Raw genomic sequence first — 18,588 nt, 5'->3', positions numbered from 1 at the left:
CACTGAACACGATTCCCCGGGTTACGTGGAACCCGAAACTTATGACTTGGTATCAGTTAATTAATAAAGTGATTTGCTAGTTAAATTGCTTTAATGTTTTTCAAAAAAATTAAAATTAAAATTGGTTGAGATTTTTGTTCGACCTCCTTTGTCGGTTGGCGATGCTGGAGGCCAATGGTATCAGTATAACGACCTGACAGAAAAGGAAGAGGAACTAAGACCGAAATGGTACTTCTAACATAGATGGGAAATTTTGATTCATATATTGCATTCCCATCATACGAGGATCGGCTTCAGTGAACTGAATAAGGACGTGCGGTTCCAAGTAAACAAAAATCACCGGGTTCAAACTTTATGACACGTTATTTATTGTTGTCGATTAATCAATGTCTTTTTTTGTTTTATTAATTATAATATATTGTTGCATACACTGAATCAATATCGTGGCTATGTCCCTGGCTTCGCAAGGGATTAGCAATATTACAAATGTCACACATTGAATATTAAAACTAACATAGAGTAGCTTATAAACATACGAAATCCCCGCCCATTGAGCAAGTCATTTTGTGAAATGGTCTCACCGATTTTTTTCCGTGAATCCGTGAGATTGATTGACTCGATCTATAATTATCATTAAAAATAATATTTTTGTTACAAACAAATAATTTTTTTGATGAGTTGGGCGAGTCTGAGATCTGTCTCACAAAATTTACCTATGAGAAGGTCTCACAAGAGTTTTTTTGTTTATTAATATGGTATGTCTCCTGTGAGACGATTTTACGGATCTATATCTATGAGACGAGTTGAATCAATCTATATTGTAAAAATTTTTTTGCATAAAAAATAATATTTTTGAATGAACAAATAAAAATAAATATTTTTTTACATAAAAAATAATATTATTTTTTATGGATTATATTATATTAGAGATATGTATTACAAAATTGATCGTGAGACGATGTCATAAGAATTTTTGTCTTAACACGGTCCATTGGAATATTGTATGGAAGATGTATTTTATTATTATTATTATTATTTAAACGATTATATTATATTAAATAGCATAAAGTTTTGATGTTTAATAAAATATTAACATAGATAAATCATAAATAATTAAATATAAAAGGCTAAAACCCTAATCATTCCTCAGTCGACGCGCATACAATCGGAAAAGATGGGAAGCGATAGCGAGACGGAGAAATCGTCTCTGAAAGAGAAGAAGAAGATTTCGTCTCTCGCCCCGATCGCTAAGCCACTAGCCGGGAAAAAACTCTGCAAACGCACACTCAAACTTGTCCGCAGAGGTCTCCATTTACCTCTTATGTAGTGTAGATTATTCTTTCAGATGCATAATGTAGTTTGTTTGTATGTATTTCGAGGTTGGTTCTGTACATATGTTTATTTTCGGATTAAATTGCAGCTGCAGAGCACAAGTGCCTGAAGAGAGGGGTCAAGGAAGTTGTCAAAAGTATTCGCCGCGGCAATAAAGGGTATTTTCTTCTTCAATCAGAAAGCAGTAACATAACCTACTTTCATTGTCTTGAATGCGCCTTTTCATTGTACTGATGATGTATTCCTTTGAAGATTTTAGCTGCTATTTTACTGTGGAACATTGTTTTGACATCAATTGTGCACGTTACTATGGCAGGATATGTGTTATAGCCGGTAACATATCGCCAATAGATGTGATCACTCACGTTCCGGTCCTGTGCGAAGAAGCTAACATACCGTATATCTATGTTCCTTCAAAGGAAGTAAGTCAATCTTACTTGCTCTCATGTTAAATTTTACGGTTAGGAGGATCTTAATCTCGTGCTGTTGGAATAATATCATCTGTCCTGGTAAGGTTGAATAGAAACATTAACTATTAAGGCTAAAACATGCAAGGGTTACCGAAGCAAGTGGCCATTGGAGATGGGAGAACCTATGTTTTTCACAAATGTTGCATGATTATCACATCTTGGGTGGCAATGAGTTGCTTGAAATCATATCAAATGTGATAAAAAAAATGTTCTCTTCTTTGAATAGCACTTTCTCAATTTAACTGATTCCTTGGCCCTGGTTTCATTTATCTTTTCTACCCTTCATCCTATTTTAATATTGTTTCTTGACTATCTCATTGAAAAGATGTATACTTACAGGCTACTGCATGCCACCATGGCCACCAAGTTATATAATTTTTTCATGTTGTACCGATGTATGCAATTATTCATACTGAATCTGTAGGAAGCTCCCTAGATGAATCGAGTACAAGTGACATGGTAAGCTGCTTGTTTCAGGACCTTGCAAATGCAGGAGCTACCAAGAGACCAACTTGCTGTGTTCTGGTGCTGACAAAGCCCGCTAAGGGGGAACTTGGCCAGGAAGAGCAAGAGAAGTTGAAGGGAGACTATGACCAAGTCGCATCCGATGTATTTGAACTGGCTAACTCAATGTTTTGATGAACTGTGGAGATTACATATTTATATAGTTGGTTTGTATTCTGCACCCGTTGAAGGGCTGTAAGCTTCATTTTAGCTAGAACAATCTTTTTTCTTGGTTTCAATCATTTAAATCATCTTTTACCCTGAAGAGCATAGCTTCGCTTCCATGCCAGAAACCTTGTTTTGTCGTTGAATACTTGAGAAGAAAATAGGTGGTTTTGTATGTTAAATGTGCATTTTGAAATTTAAATTACAAAATTAGCAAGGCCACAGAGCGTGAGTTTCTAAAATCTAGCCTCGTGTAGTCGTGTGATACCATGCCCGAGCCTGTTCTGATAGTACTTTCAGAACGGAGATTAATGACCAGTTTTATTAAACATAAAATTTATTATTAGTTAAATAGATAATAAATTATAATTTATATTATTAGCACCATTTATATTAAATTTTAATTTATAAAATTACAGTTACTAATTAAAATCCCAAATAATATTTAATAAGAGATTGCCGAGACGAGCAAGTCGACAAAGTTCACAATATATAAGGGTGAAACGTTGATTTGACTGTGAAGAAATTATCCTGCTTTACAATCTGTTATATATCCGTACTTTCAAATTTTGAACCTCTCTGGAGCTCTTTTTGGCTTTTACATGAACGCAATTTTCACCGGTCCCTTTAGCAGATCCCTCGAATCAATTCCTAGATCCACTCGCATTATTAGCCAAAGCTTTGTTTTCTCCCGATTTAATCAGATTTTGGGTTGTTAAATGGAATTTACTGAAACTTTCAAGCAGACGGGGCCATGTTCGTTTTCTCCCAATGCAAGGTTTTTGGCGGTTGCTGTTGATTATCGCCTCGTCATTCGTGATGTTCTCACTCTTAAGGTAGCTGTGTTTTGAACTTTTTATGATGAATTTTATGGGTTTGGCTCGATTTTGTCGTTTGGTAAAGCTAGCTCATTGTATTTTTTATTTTTTAAAAAATAATTTATTTGAAACGACTTTTTATATATCTGTCAGTTGATGCAAATTTTCAAGTTTAAGCTTGTTGAGTTTTGGTTGAGACACTTGAATTGCCCAATACATTTTGAAGCCAAAACTGTTTATTTTCTAGGATCCTTTTGTTCTTTTTCCGATTTTACATTTTGAAATGCTTGAGAAATCTAAAAATGTTTTTAGTCCTTATAAAGAGAAAAAAATATAGCTTGCTGAAGTTGCGTGCACAAATGCATTCATAGAAGTCTACAGATGATACGACTTTTTGCTACTTTTATTCATTTTGGCATGTGTTAGGCTCCACACCCGTGTTGTTTTCTTTGGAAGGATTTTCTAGCAATCATTCCTGAGTTGAGTGATCAATCACAAAAAAAGTGATACTCAGTATGTAAATGTTGCTACCGATATAATGATATTTGAGTTGGAAAATATTGAATTTAGTTTTGCTTGGAAATCCTTGGGCTGTTCAGGGTTTTAGAGTTGAATTGGTTTTGATAATGATAAATTTGATTTGCAGGTTGTGCAATTATTTTCATGCTTAGACAAAATAACGTACATAGAATGGGCCCTTGATTCTGAATACGTGCTTTGCGGTATTTTTAAGAGACCTATGATACAAGCTTGGTCATTGACACAACCAGAATGGACATGCAAAATAGACGAAGGTGCTGCTGGTATTTCCTATGCTAGGTGGAGTCCTGACAGTAGGCACATACTTACCACATCTGAGTTTCAGTTGCGGTTAACTGTTTGGTCATTGTTAAATACGGCATGCATACATGTGCAATGGCCAAAACATGGATCTAAGGGAGTATCGTTCACAAAAGACGGAAAGTTTGCTGCTATATGCACCAGACGTGATTGCAAGGACTATGTCAATCTGCTTTCCTGTTATACGTGGGAGATAATGGGTGTTTTTGCAGTTGACACATTGGATTTAGCTGATATTCAGTGGTCACCAGATGATAGTGCCATAGTTATATGGGATTCCCCTCTTGAATACAAGGTATTCTTTCTCACTGACATATCAGTGCTCCACATTATGTAGCATCTTCGCGTCCATTTGAACTGTTGACAACGTAATTAGCTTGATGTTGTGTCATACCAAATTTTCATACATTTTTTGGTCCTTCATTGATATCAGCGTACCGCATTATATATATTTCCAGCTCTGAATATTCCAACTCTGACTATGTGTATGCATGAGGCAGTACATGTGCATAGTCATAATAGAGGAAAGAATAACTTAGTCTGGCATGTGGCAACCAGTTGTCATTGTCCATTTCATTTCTTCGATAAAAATATTTCTGATTTATTTTACTGTGGAATTACCTCATATGGTTGTGGAAGGTGAACAAAAATTTCTAAGATTTTTTTGTTCATGTCTTTATAAACGTGCAAGATACTTTTCCTTTCTGTCCGTGCTTAAGTGTGTTTGTTGTTATTAGAAATGTTCTTATATTTTCGTCTTTTTGGTGTAGGTTCTTATATATTCACCAGATGGCCGGTGTTTATCCAAGTATCAAGCATATGAAAGTGGATTGGGTGTAAAAAGTGTATCTTGGTCACCGTGTAGCCAATTCTTAGCAGTAGGAAGTTATGACCAGATGATACGGGTTTTGAATCACTTGACATGGAAAGTATTTGCAGAATTTACACATCTATCTACCGTTCGTGGCCCTTGTGGTGCTGCTATTTTCAAGGTTTAATATTTCCCTTGCATTTATTAATGATCATGGAGTTTTTTTTTTTTTTTTTTGAAAAACCTTAGTTGATTTTTTTTACTTATATCCATTTAGGAGGTTGATGAGCCATTGCAACTTGATATGTCGGAATTATCACTAGATGATGAATTCATTCAACGAAATGCTGGTAAGTGTTATAATTGCCCTGAAAATATATTTAAAATGTTTCTCCATACAACTGGAAATATATTTGTGATTGTTGTATTTTTTTGTGCAAAACACCTTGAGCATTTTAAATTAGTTTATAATATATCCAAAAGTGTTCTTTATATATATATATATATATATATAGAATATCCAAAAGTGTTCTGATTCCATTTATTAGAGACTCGAGACATTATGATATTGGTATATTTCATACATTTCTTCACATAGAAAATTTACTGCCTATTATCAGGTACATCTAAAGCTCGAAGGAAAGTTTTACAAAACAACAATTAGACCTACTAAGTTATATGAAGTTGAATGTTGGACTGCGAATCAAGAACATGAACATAAAATTAGAGTAACAGAGATGAAGATGTTAGGGTGTAATGGTGTATATATAGACATACGAGGTGGACATGATAAGAAATGAGAACGTTAGAAAGAAAGTTGGGGTTGCGCCTATTGATGAAAAACTTCGAGAGACGCATTTAAGATGGTATAGACATGTATTTTGGAGGTCAATAAATGCCCCAACTAGGCGATGTGAGACAATGACAAATACACATATCAATCGAGGAAGAGTGAGACCAAAGAAGCCTTGGTTGACAATGATAAATCATGATTAAATTCATTTAAATATAAATAAGAATATAGCAGGGGATAGAACAAAATGACATAGAAGAAGTATCAATGTAGCCGATCCCACTTAGTGGGATATAAAGGCTTCTCTTGTTATATACTCGGGTATCGTATAAATGGCAGATCATCATTCCATCATTCCACGGTTATCATGTGCATGCTAGGGTCAGTTTTGTCCAATGATATGAATTTTTACCAACTTTTTTGTAATTAGACATTGCTTCTCTTAGCAATCAAACTAGAGAACAAAGTAACTTTCCTTTTTTTCTTAATTATTACAACCTAAATTTCTCGAGAATGGTCTTTCACTTCATTTTCTGTCTATAAGCTGCTCTTAGTTAAGTTGGGTTGCACTTGATTCTTATCATCAGTTGCTATGAGCAAACTAGTAAGTTATGTAGTAAAAAGATGGAGATTTCAAAAATGTCCATGGCTACATAAGTTGGTAGTTTCCAAGGCTTTAAGTCAAGTTTAACTATATAAGTTTCTTAATCTCCATTAAAGTTGTTTAGCTGCATGTTTTTAAATCTTATCACTGCTGAGAAATTGATGCGGCTGCAGGTATGTGTTTTTGAGGTGGCATTTTCATCAACTTTATATCTTTCAGGCTTAAGGATATCATTTATATCCTTACAGCGTTTAATTATTTCTTCTTATACCAGAAAGTTGGTCTATGATCTAATGTTTTCCCCTTTATAAATCCCTCCTGCAGATAATGCTCATGAAACTTTAATTCACGTTAGATATGATGTTATGGAACTTCCCATTACTCTCCCTTCCCAGAAGCCTCCAGTAGATAAACCAAATCCCAAGCAAGGAATAGGTGAGCCAGAGATCAAAGCAAACTCAATATGATTTAACATTTGTAAGTATAATATCATTGACAACTGATAATATATTATGTAATATTGGTCCAAGCAGATGGTAAGTTTTGTGTGCAGACATTGACTTCTCACCCTTTCTTTTATTCCTTGCATTTTGATTTTGTTAAGAATGCTAGAATTTTTTACTCTCGGAGCATCAGTTTTGCCTCTTTTAAAATTTTATGGATTTGATAATCTTTTATCTTACTTACGTTGTATCGACTCGCATATATCTTGTTTCTTTTAAAAAAACCTACTCGCGTATATCTTTTATCTTTTAAAGTGCTATTTCTCTGAATAATTATATATCAAAATCATTTGCAGGTCTTATTTCATGGAGCAGTAACAGCCAATTTATATGCACTCGTAATGACAGCATGCCAACTGTCCTTTGGATATGGGACGTGCAGCTTCTTGAGCTTGCATCCATCTTAATACAAAAAGATCCTATTCGAGCAGTAGCTTGGGATCCCACCTTTCCACGCCTAGTGTTTTGTACCGGAAGCACTCAAATATACATGTGGACACCTCAGGCGCATACTGCATCAATGTTCCCTTTCCTGAGTTTTCTGCACTAGATCTGAAATGGAATTCAGATGGGAGCAGTATTCTTCTCAAAGACAAGGCATCATTCTGTTGTGCCGCTTTGCCCATTTTACAAGAATCAAGCGATTATAGTTCCGATGACTAACACCTCATCTAACATAATCTTGACTTAGTATATGGGCATCTGCATGTGGGGAACTTCCGGATTGCATCATTCCGAGATTCAGAACATTAGCTTGAAGATCTCTGTGATAAAAAAAAAAAGGTAACATGATTCTAACATTTCTTCCTAATCTATTTGGTTGTATTAATGTGTGCTTTTAACAGAATCCATTTTTTTTAAAAAACGTCTCTCTTGTTTATTTTGTAACTCAATAGTGTCTTTTTCAAGGTTCTTGCAAAACTTATGAGGCAGTTAAGTGAAATCGATGCAAGTTTCTTCGCATGTGAAATTTTAGAAACTCGTCGAGATTAACGACAAGTCACTTTTAACTTGAAAAGGTTGGCATGAGTTACGCATTCGTCAAAACTAAGTAACTAATGATATCAAGTGGTTTATTGTGTACATCAGGCACAATAATGTGCTCAAAATTTTGAATCCCCAGCCAAAAGGACAATTATCCTTAGTAAAAAAACCATTATTTTCCACTGAAAAATTATAGGTCCTAAACATTCGATAAATTGGTTACCCAATGCATTCATGATCTTGTGCCCCAACTTCATAGGAGACTTCAGAGACTTCATAGGAGACTTCAGAGACCAAGTTTGAAGCTGAAAATGAACTGAAAGAGCAGTACTACCAATGTCCAATCTAAGTCCAACTACTCTTGCATCCTTACGAGAGCTCTTTACTCAGTACTACCAATGTCCAATCAAATTTCGGAACTTTCCAAATGAAAAGTCCAGTTTTAGCACATCTGAATTAACTATCAACTTTTCGGGAGAAATACTAGATTCAATAAAACAGATGACCCAGGAACTTGTAAACTATGGATCATCTTAATTTACTACAATTTTCCGAGAAAGTTGCGGTGTAACAAGTCCGCGAGCGCACAAACACAAAACTACCTTCCGACAATCCCGTGGATCTAAGAGTATTACTTTTTATTGTGAATATCGGTAAAGTTGACCCGTCTCACAGATAAAAATTCGTAAGACCGTCTCACAAAAGACCTACTCAGATAATTATGTAGGCTTTAGGAGATTCTCTAGAAGAAATACGGGCTTATGGTGTCAACATACTTGATCCCGTTTATAGAGTCAAATTGATGACAACGCATACATGAATTATTATATAATATATGCTATTTAATAAAACAAGAGCTCTTGATATCTAACTAAAATTTTAGTCTTTATTTTTTTTAAAAAAAATCCAAAATTATCATCACGTATTTTGTTTTAATATATATAATTATGTTCTTGAATTTAATCTTTCAATTAAGGAAAAAATGTGTTTTTTTTATTAATTTCATTATTACAAAAAAACAAAAAACAAAAACAAAATAAAACAAAACGGCTTGTGTCATATTCAATTTTTAAAATATCATAATTAAATTAAAATTTGAAAATGAAATGTTGCAGTTATGGTTATATGTACATATCCATGGTTCATATAGAATTGGATAGTATTCTGGGTGAAGATATTAATTGCCAAATTTGTATTTTTGTGGCGGCTGATGAATAATTATTCTGTCAAGGGCAATGATGGGTCTAGTATTTTTGGGCATTTTAAATGTTTATGACAAAAATTTGTGAGAAGTAGTCTCACATTCTCATATGTCGTATTTTATGAGACAGATCTCCTATTTAATTCATCTATGAAAAAGTATGGCTTCTTGTGCTAAGAGTATTTTTTTTTATTGTGATTATCGGTAGGATTGATACGTTTCATAGATAAATATTAGTGAGATTGTCTCACAAAAAACCTACTCAATGATTAATTAATTACTTCATGACCCACATGCAGGGGTGGGCAACGGTCGGTTTGGTTCGGTTTTAGTCTACAACGGTTTGGTTTTTCGGTTTTCGGTTTTGAATATCGCTAGTCGAAAACCAAACCATTTTATTACGGTTCGGTTCGGTTTTTTTGTAATACGGTTCGGTTTTTACGGCCGGTTATATACGGTTGGCTAAAATTTGTTGAGAGATAAAATTATATGTCACTTTATGTCTTTAAAATCTAAATCATAGTATTTTTCAAATATTTAATTTGTGAGACTTGATCATATATATATATATATATATATATATATATATATATATATATATATATATATATATATATATATATATATATATATAACTTGTGTTGTGTATAAATATGTCATACGAATATAATAACTATATATAACTAATTAACCATGTAAACATGGAAAATGCATGAATCCAACGGAATATTCAGAAATAAGAATGATAACAAGGTGTCAACCAGCTCGAATGGAACACAAATAATCTTACGAAATATTAAAGAAATATATATTATATACAGAAAAAAAAGTGAACATCGACTAATGAGTGGTGAGAAATAAGAGAAAACGATCGAATTGAAAAATTGAGGGTTAATGATACTAAGTTCCTAAATCTTAATAGGCCCATTATATATAAAAAGACTTATATTTAACAATAATATGACCATTATACATAAAAACCTTATATTTAACAAAAATATGGCCGGTTCGGTTTTTCGGTTTTTTTGGGGCTTAAAACCGAAAACCGAACCGAAAAACCGAACTTTATATATTTTAAAACCATAACCGACCGAAAAACCGATAAAACCGAACCATTTAAACCGAATTATTCGGTTCGGTCGGTTTTTTTCGGTTTTTCGGGTTTTATGCCCACCCCTACCCACATGTAACCAACCGAGCTAAATAATACGTTGTCGATTCTAGTTTAATATGTATTGATTTTTGATATTTTTATTTTTATAATTTTATTGAATCCGTTATAATGTTTTTACGATTAATTTTAATATTTATCATTAATTAAATTATTAATATCATTATTACGTTTTCATAATTCAAGTCATAAGGGAATTTGTCAATTACGTAATTAGAAAAAATTAAAATAATATTGCTCATTTAGTTACATGATTTAGATGAGAAGAACTTAAATTAATCTCAGAATATGATTACATAATTATAATTGATTTAACAAAATAAACAATACTAAAAATGTCATATCTTAATGTATATAGAACTAAAAGTCACATTTTGACTATGTTACATTTAATTTTATTTTTGTCAAATTAAACGATTAAAACCACTTAGTGCACTTGTATAAACATCTTCCCTCCAAGGAAGATGCTCCCTTTTGAGGAATAAGTGTATTTTTATAAACTTATGTCTCATAAAATTGATTCGTGAGACAGTCTCGTATTAATTTTAATGATTGAATGACAGTTTTAGTCCCTATATTGCGAAGCTTTATGTGGTTCTTCGTGCCTATCGAGCAATAAACCTTTTTACAGACAAACCATGGCTTGTGAAAGGGATGCAAGTACGGTGGTGATCCAGTCTTGAAACTAACATCAATGGGGATTATTTCACCCTACCCCTACAGGCAGTGCCTGTACTGCCTGTAGGGGTACATCAAATTCTGGCTCAATTTTTTATTTTTTTTAAATTTTTTTATTCCCCATGATATGAATCTCAACCCTTGATCTTGGGTGTGGGCACTGCCCCCACACCCAGGATCGAACCTTCCAATGAATGGAGTGTGAAATCCCAAAATGGAAACGCACTTAAACATTGCAAAAGATTGGCTAATGCGATTGCTAATACTATTGCGAAAATTTAACTCGGAATATGAATTTTTTTTTTTTTATTTCCCTGTCATGTTTTTACGTGTATATGTTTACAAATATAGTTTAAGTGATTGATTGTTAATATATTTCCATTAAAAAAACATATTTCCATCAATATCAAGTACACATTTCCATAGCAAGTAAAATTATTATGGGATCAAAACATGAATGCTTGGGAAATGGACAGTTTTATAGATAAAAATATATATACTATATTGTTAAGTGTGAGTGGGTTAGAAAAACTGCTTGAAGAGGACACTAATTTTTTTCTCTTTTTACTCTCATCTTGAACACAACATATAAATTATAACAATTCCAACCACTTCAATCATACGTCTCAAATCTTCCCCAAAAATTGGAAGCCTTAAATGTACCAACACATTTGAAAAGTTCTCAATTTAAAAAACCTTACGGTTGGTATTTTTAACGCAAAAAATCTTTCTTTTTTCTACCATAATATTATTATATTTTTTTATTGAAATTAAGTTTAATAGAAAAATAGATTTTTTGTTGTACACAACAATGTGTACAAACACACTAATTATAATATTCATATCAAATTACAAATGTCAAAAATTCGTTTTATAAATTGATCAAACAATATTTCAAATATCTAAAATTATATTACACGCAACACGTGTGTCTCAGCCGCTGCTATATATAATATATGTTCCATATATCATACAAAAAAAAAAAGGAATAAACAAACGCCACACTTTTTTTCTATTGAAACCCTGAAACTTTCTGAAATTTCCAAACCACCCCAGACTTTCAGAGCCAGGTGCATTTTGATCCTTGGATAATTCCGTTGAAACCCCAAAATCATACCACGGTGAGCCTGGGATATCCTAAACTTGGATGTGGAGATAACGGCGGGATCTCAAAGATGCCCATCCCATCTCCGAAGCCCCAAACAGCCTTCCAACTCGACGGCGTTAAAGGCATAACTTCTCTTAATTCTTCTCTCTTGATTTCTTTCGCCTCTCTTTCTACAGCGGCTTCACCGTCCCTAGCCCTTTTCCGGCAGCCAATTTCCGGAATCTCCGTCACCGGGCAAGTGTTCGAAATTCTGATTTCGAGTGGGAAATTGAGTATGGCTTTGCTTCCTCTTAGCTTGAATGCCGCCGAGTCGTACGCTTTCGCCGCTTCCACCGCCGTATCGAAGGTACCGAGCCAGACCCGGGTTCCCTTCTTATTAGGATCTCGTATCTCAGCCGCGAACTTGCCTGACGGCCGTTGCCTCACTCCTCTATAACGCTGCTGGTCGGCGGGATTCTGTCCAAGTCCCGCTTCGAATTGTTCCTTACTTGTTCGAGGAATGGATATATTGAGCGAAGGCTTTCTTTCAGTGAAGTTTTTCCTCGGCTTCGCTTCGCAATCTATGAATCTGGAGTCATTATTCAGGCCAAATAGGCTCGAAAATCCAGGACTGGAGCATGAATCGCTTGGGCTTGAAAAGACAGAACTTGAATTGCTTGAAGTTGTTGAAATATGGGAGTCCCAAGAACAAGTATAGGTATCCAAGAGACCAAAATCATCAAAAAGATGCTGGTGTATACTATCCAGAGCTGAGTTTTGATCTGGGGTGGCCATTTTTGAACGAATATTGTAATGAAGATCGGATTTTGGAAGTTGGAAAAGAGAGTGAAGAAGGTGGAGATAATATAGGCGTTGGAAATTTGGAGTATTGTGTTCGCGGAGGCGGCTTCCCGTGAAGCGTCTTGGCAGAACAAATGAAGCCTCAGTGCATCACACGAAGGGTTTATTTCATTATATTCGTGTGAGTATTGTCTTATGGTCAAGATTTGTCCATACATATATAGATCCATATTTATTAAAAAATTATATGTGTAACAAAATCTTATCCGTTGAAATAAAGTAAAGATAATGACCACATATGTAGGATATCATTTACAAGGACCAATGACTTTGATATTAATTATAATATTGATTATGAGAGAGACTCTATTTTGTGTTTTATTTTATTTTTAAATATGTGTTAATTTTATTTAACAATAAAATTTAACTATCATTAATTATTATTATTTATTTATTCTCACTAGTTTTAGAGTAAATAATTACATTCATTAATTTTTTTAAAAAAATATTTTTTTTTTCATTATAAATGATATGTATTGGTACGGTGTCGGTATACAATTAATATTTCGATATAATCGGTATGTTAATTATACATATTGAAAATTTTGGTATATCTAGTCTCATTACGGTATGATATAAATATTTTTCTGGAAGGTATATGATATGAATTTTTCGATATGGTACGGTACGATATGTCATCCCTAACATGGTGTACGGTATACTGGATTTTCCAAAGAATAACGTATGTCATACCAAAAAATTTCGGTACCGAAAAATAAATATTGTTATCGTACCGAAATTTTGGTATATCAATATGACATAAATCACATACCGTTCTTATCAAAAATATTTAATATACCGAAATTTCGATACAACATCGGTATAATGTCGTCTATACCGAAATTTTAAAAAAAAGTGTTATTCACACTGAAAATATCGAATTTTTTAAAACTAATACCGAACTACCAAAATTTTTGAATGTCATACCGATGTCGGAAAATTCGTACCGAAATTTAAGATATATCTTTAAATTTGACATGTACAATGTTTTACAATATAATAAGTACGTTATATCAAGATGTTTCATACCGTTGCCATATAATTTCATTATTAGAATTAAAACTAAGACACAAGTGATTAGGTTTTTGATATGAGAGCATATTTTTTGTGAGACGGTCTCACGAATTTTTATCTGTGAGACGAGTTAACCCTACCGATATTCACAATAAAAAGTAATACTTTTAGTATAAAAAATAATATTTTTTCATGGATGTTCCAAATAAGAGATCCGTCTCACAAAATAGGATCAGCGAGAGAGTTACAAATTTTTGCTTTGAAATGGTTGTCGTACTGGAACGGTTCACATACTCACCAGCATTCTCTTCCTTTCCTCGCAACTTCCTCTGCAGCCGTGCGAGGATTATATTTTTCCCCCTTCTTCAAATAATGTGTTCTCTAAAATAAAATAAAAAAATTCATAGTCCAACACCAATTTAATGTCAAATTTGAGTCGCACAAGAAGATTTTAAAAATGGATTTTACTTAGTAAAAAATTATATTTATTTACAAATAAGCTTTATAATAATGGTAGAAAAGAGTGAAATCAAAGTCGATTTCGAATAAGTTTTGTCTTTTAAAAAAACAAAGCATGTACAGTCCTTCGGGCTTGGAATTTGTTACAAGAACCAAAATCTCACGACAAATTCTTTGATGGCTATTGTGTCCTGATTTGAAGTTTTTATAAATTGGAAGAATTTTTGGCGGATTACAATTTCTTTTTCCCAATAAAAAGATTAACCATAATTTTTCAAATTATGATACTTTCATAAAAAAAAAAATTAAAGTGAAAATTGTAAGAAAATTGTAACCTGTAAAACAAACGTGTTGAAAATGACGACGGTCATTGCCAAAAATTGTTGAAAAAATTTGTACACAGTAGCATCAAAGTTTGAAAATTGAGATGCGTATACAAATTTGGTTTGAATCTCAAGCTCTCAAAACACTCGGTTATGGTATGAGTGTGCCTATAAATACCGAAGGCATTGAGGTCCCTAAACACACAATCTCATAGAGAAAATACATCATCTAAAGGAGTGTTGAAGTGTTTAGAAGCATTCAATCGAAAAGAAATCAGAAAACTTCAACAAATTTTCAATGGCCGGAGGTAACACTCGATATAAGCTTCTGCATATTATATCATGTTTATATATACGTGAAAACATGATTTTGAGAAAAATCTCTAACAAAAATTTCTTATTTCTTAATTGTAAAAAACTTTAAACAAATCAAGGTTTCCAGAGAACAAAACAAGTAGAATATGAACACTAACAAATCGATAAACCGTGATTTATGAAGGGTAATAGACCAAATCGTATATGTATAAGATTCATTAATTTATGTAACATTAGCATTTAGCATACACCACTCAAAATAAATAAGTATATATATATGTACTAAATAGACAAGTTAATACACATACATATTTATATACTTAGGACATTTACTTATAAACCTATTGTGATAATTAAAATATGTGAATTATTAAAATTCGGGTAATATACTTTTTTATATTATGAAAAAATTTCTGGTACGATAAATTCACTGAAGAAAAAAAACTATTTGAATCTTATTCAAATTTAAATGTAAAGATTTATTCTAATCAACCCAAACAAATTATCATAAAACAATATCATTAGTTTACAAATTAGCTAAAATTATCGTATTTATTTGCTAGGAAATCTCATAAAAATCATCTGTTTTTAATCTCTAGAATATTATATAAAATGTCATATTAAAACCGAAATCAGAACCAAGCGGCGGTAGTTTCAAATAAGTGGTCAGCACGAATCAATAAATTAGATTGTTTCTCTTTTGCAATGATTGTCAACATGTTGAAATTAGGAACTACAATGGTACGAGTTAGGGTGGGTTTGTCAACAAATAATATCACCACCATCTTTTGCTAAGATCCATATGTTCTCAAAAGAATAATATGACTATTAGAAAATATTTCGTGTAGGCATATCTAACTGCGCATGATGACAATATATGGTGTGTCATTTGCAGGCGGTCCAATGCAGATATTCAAGCAAACACAAAAATAGCCATATCCGAGCGTGTGCCTCAAGTGGTTGAAAAGCATCTACCAGGGTGAAATGCTGAGGACAAAAAAAAAAATCTTGAAAAAATACAAGACCTTCAATAAGAATATGTTCAGTAAAATCAAGACATGTTCAACTTTAAAGAAATCTGGAAGAAGATGACCCAACTTTGCGAGAGAAATGATCATGCGAAGTAGAACAAGTTGATCAAGGCAATTCAAAATTTTGAAAATGCAAATTGAAGAAGCCCGACGAGACTTTGAATAATTTTAATGAACAATTTAGCAGTTTTTTTTTTATTGAACTTACATCACTTGGTAAATAATACTCTAATTGTGAACTTGCCCAGAAAGAGATATAAATGTGGTGGCTATGAGGGAGTCTAAGGACCTCGACAAACTCGAGCGTCATGACCTATTTGCGAACTTGAACGCATATGAGTTTGAGTTTGAGATTCGAACAAAAGAGGAGCCTTCTATTCCATTGCCAACCAGAGCTCTAGTCATCATGACTTCAACTCCAACCGCTAAAAATATTCCAATAGAAAATCTGCAAATCAGATAAACAATGAAAAAATGTCATTATTTGTTAAAAAGTTCAGCAAAATTATGAGGAAGAACCAATTTAAATTTAATTCTTCAATCAAAAATATGTTGAAGACACCAGAAAATAATGTCATGAAATCGAAAAATGTTGACATGTCATCCAAAATTGTTGTCTTATCTTATGCTAAAACCCAAAAATACTGATCTTACATCGAAAGGTGATGTTACATATAAACTGGACATTGAAGCTGTAACCTAACCCGCTAATTTTTTCATGGCGGATGAGCTGCCCCGATGGACCTTGCTTGCTTTATTAAGGACTTTGATGTCTATAAATATTTCTTAGAGTTTTGTTTCATTTCGACATGTTAAGAGGGGTTAGGTCTTGGATGCAATTTACTCTACATATGGATAGATGAATTTCAAATATATGTTTATAGTTTTAAAGAAGCAAGCCTATAAACTTCTATACTGACATGTTTATATATTATTTCATGCTAATGAGGATTAAATTCAAGTTCACCCAAAAATGGATATATTTGAAATAAATTTTACTTTGTTGTAACTAATATGTTAATAAATAAAATACGAATTTAAAATTTAACTTATTATTTATAATCGAAATCTATCAATTTCAAATCTATTCGGCCAAAAAATAATCTAAAATAATATGATATATTTTGGAGTTTGTACAAAAATTGGCTGACGTAATCGCATGCGTGTGATGACATATAAGTTTTGACAAAACATAATGTATTTAAGCTTAATTATAATATGCTTTCGGTCAAATACAAGGCCATTCAAGTGTAAATCAGATGCATGCATTAAAGTCTAATTTCAAATTTTTGAATGTTGAAATAATGTTCCCAACTCAATAATAGCAATATTCAATGAATTTGGAAAACATAAGATCAAAATTGCAAATAATGAACCAGCTTGTGTTTCATTTGTATTTGAGGGAAGGAAATACATATAGGGTGTGTTTGGTTGAGTGGATTAAATAAAGATAGATTAATAGTCAAATATTTATCGTTAAAATTTTAAGTTGTTTTAATAATCATTTTGACCCGGTTTAAGATCCAATTTTATTAATCAAATAGTTATTCATAAAATTGTATCTTAAACGGATCAAAATGATTATTAAAACAACTTAAAATTTTAACGATAAATATTTGATTATTAATCTATCCTTATTTAATCCACTCAACCAAACACACCCATAGTGTATTTCAACTTCTCCCCAAAAGTATTTCCTTCCGTTATAAAATAAAAAAAAAACAATAATTATACATTAATAAGTTGAAAATGGTAGGCGGATATTTTTTTTGAGGCAAAAACTTGTGTGAGACGGTCTCACGGGTATTATTTGTGAGACGGATCTCTTATTTGGGTCACCCATGAAAAAGTATCACTTTTTATGCTAAGAGTATTACTTTTATTGTGAATATGGGTAGGGTTGACCCGTCTCACAGATTATGATCTGTGAGACGGTCTCACATGAGACTCACTCTTTTTTTAATAGTGGGTCTCATGTGAGACCGTTTCAGGATCATAATCTGTGAGACCATCTCACGGATCATAATCTGTGAGACGGATCAACCCTACCCATATTCACAATAAAAAGTAATACTCTTAGCAAAAAAAGTAATACTTTTTCATGGGTGACCCAAAGAAGATATATGTCTCACAAATACGACCCGTGATATCGTCTCACATGAGTTTTTGCTTTTTTTTAATTTGAGTAGGTATTTTGTAAAACGGTCTCATGAATCCTTATCTGTGAGACGGGTCAACCATACCGATATTCACAATAAAAAGTAATACTATTAACATAAAAAAGTAATATTTTTTCATGGATGACCCAAATAAGATACACGTCTCACAAAATACGACCGTGAGACGGTCCCACACAAGTTTCGCCTTCTAATTTATTGGATTCGAAACAGTTCAAACTGATATGATAAATTTAGATTATGAATTTGGTCATTTGATTTTAAATTTTTTACTCCAAAATGCACTAATGCATTTTTTTCTGTGTTGAAATTTTTGCAAGATTGTGCGTTTGCGGCTGTAAGATAGTAAAAATTCTAGCATATGTGTTTTAGATCGTGTTTGGATTGATGAATTTGAGATAAGTTTGCTTCGATAGATAAAATTTAATTTAATTTTAGACCGACTCT

The 18,588-nt window shown here is 32.7% G+C and overlaps 3 protein-coding genes across 3 annotated transcripts; 2 read left to right on the top strand and 1 right to left on the bottom strand.

The window, feature by feature from the left end:
- The first annotated feature begins 1,109 nt into the window (after window positions 1–1,109).
- On the top strand, window positions 1,110–2,571 carry LOC140824469 (H/ACA ribonucleoprotein complex subunit 2-like protein). The gene is made up of 4 exons (XM_073186055.1): window positions 1,110–1,304; window positions 1,421–1,490; window positions 1,649–1,754; window positions 2,280–2,571. Exons 1-4 carry the CDS (start codon window positions 1,175–1,177, stop codon window positions 2,439–2,441), a joined length of 468 nt encoding a protein of 155 aa, XP_073042156.1. The 5' UTR covers window positions 1,110–1,174; the 3' UTR covers window positions 2,442–2,571.
- A 409-nt stretch (window positions 2,572–2,980) lies between these two features.
- Window positions 2,981–7,696, top strand: LOC140818773 (uncharacterized). The gene is given in 7 exon segments (XM_073178822.1): window positions 2,981–3,307; window positions 3,936–4,424; window positions 4,900–5,121; window positions 5,218–5,290; window positions 6,662–6,772; window positions 7,137–7,340; window positions 7,343–7,696. Coding segments are annotated over 7 exon segments (1,377 nt in total). The 5' UTR covers window positions 2,981–3,190; the 3' UTR covers window positions 7,504–7,696.
- A 4,107-nt stretch (window positions 7,697–11,803) lies between these two features.
- On the bottom strand, window positions 11,804–12,918 carry LOC140818782 (ethylene-responsive transcription factor 5-like). Its single transcript, XM_073178831.1, has one exon. It carries the CDS (start codon window positions 12,754–12,756, stop codon window positions 11,986–11,988), a length of 771 nt encoding a protein of 256 aa, XP_073034932.1. The 5' UTR covers window positions 12,757–12,918; the 3' UTR covers window positions 11,804–11,985.
- Window positions 12,919–18,588: the final 5,670 nt, after the last annotated feature.

Source organism: Primulina eburnea, chromosome 2 (genome assembly GCF_022965805.1).
Source record: "Primulina eburnea isolate SZY01 chromosome 2, ASM2296580v1, whole genome shotgun sequence".
In the NCBI taxonomy this organism is placed as follows: domain Eukaryota; kingdom Viridiplantae; phylum Streptophyta; class Magnoliopsida; order Lamiales; family Gesneriaceae; genus Primulina; species Primulina eburnea.
Note: the sequence above shows the minus strand (reverse complement) of the source record. Positions and strands in the feature narration are given on the sequence as shown.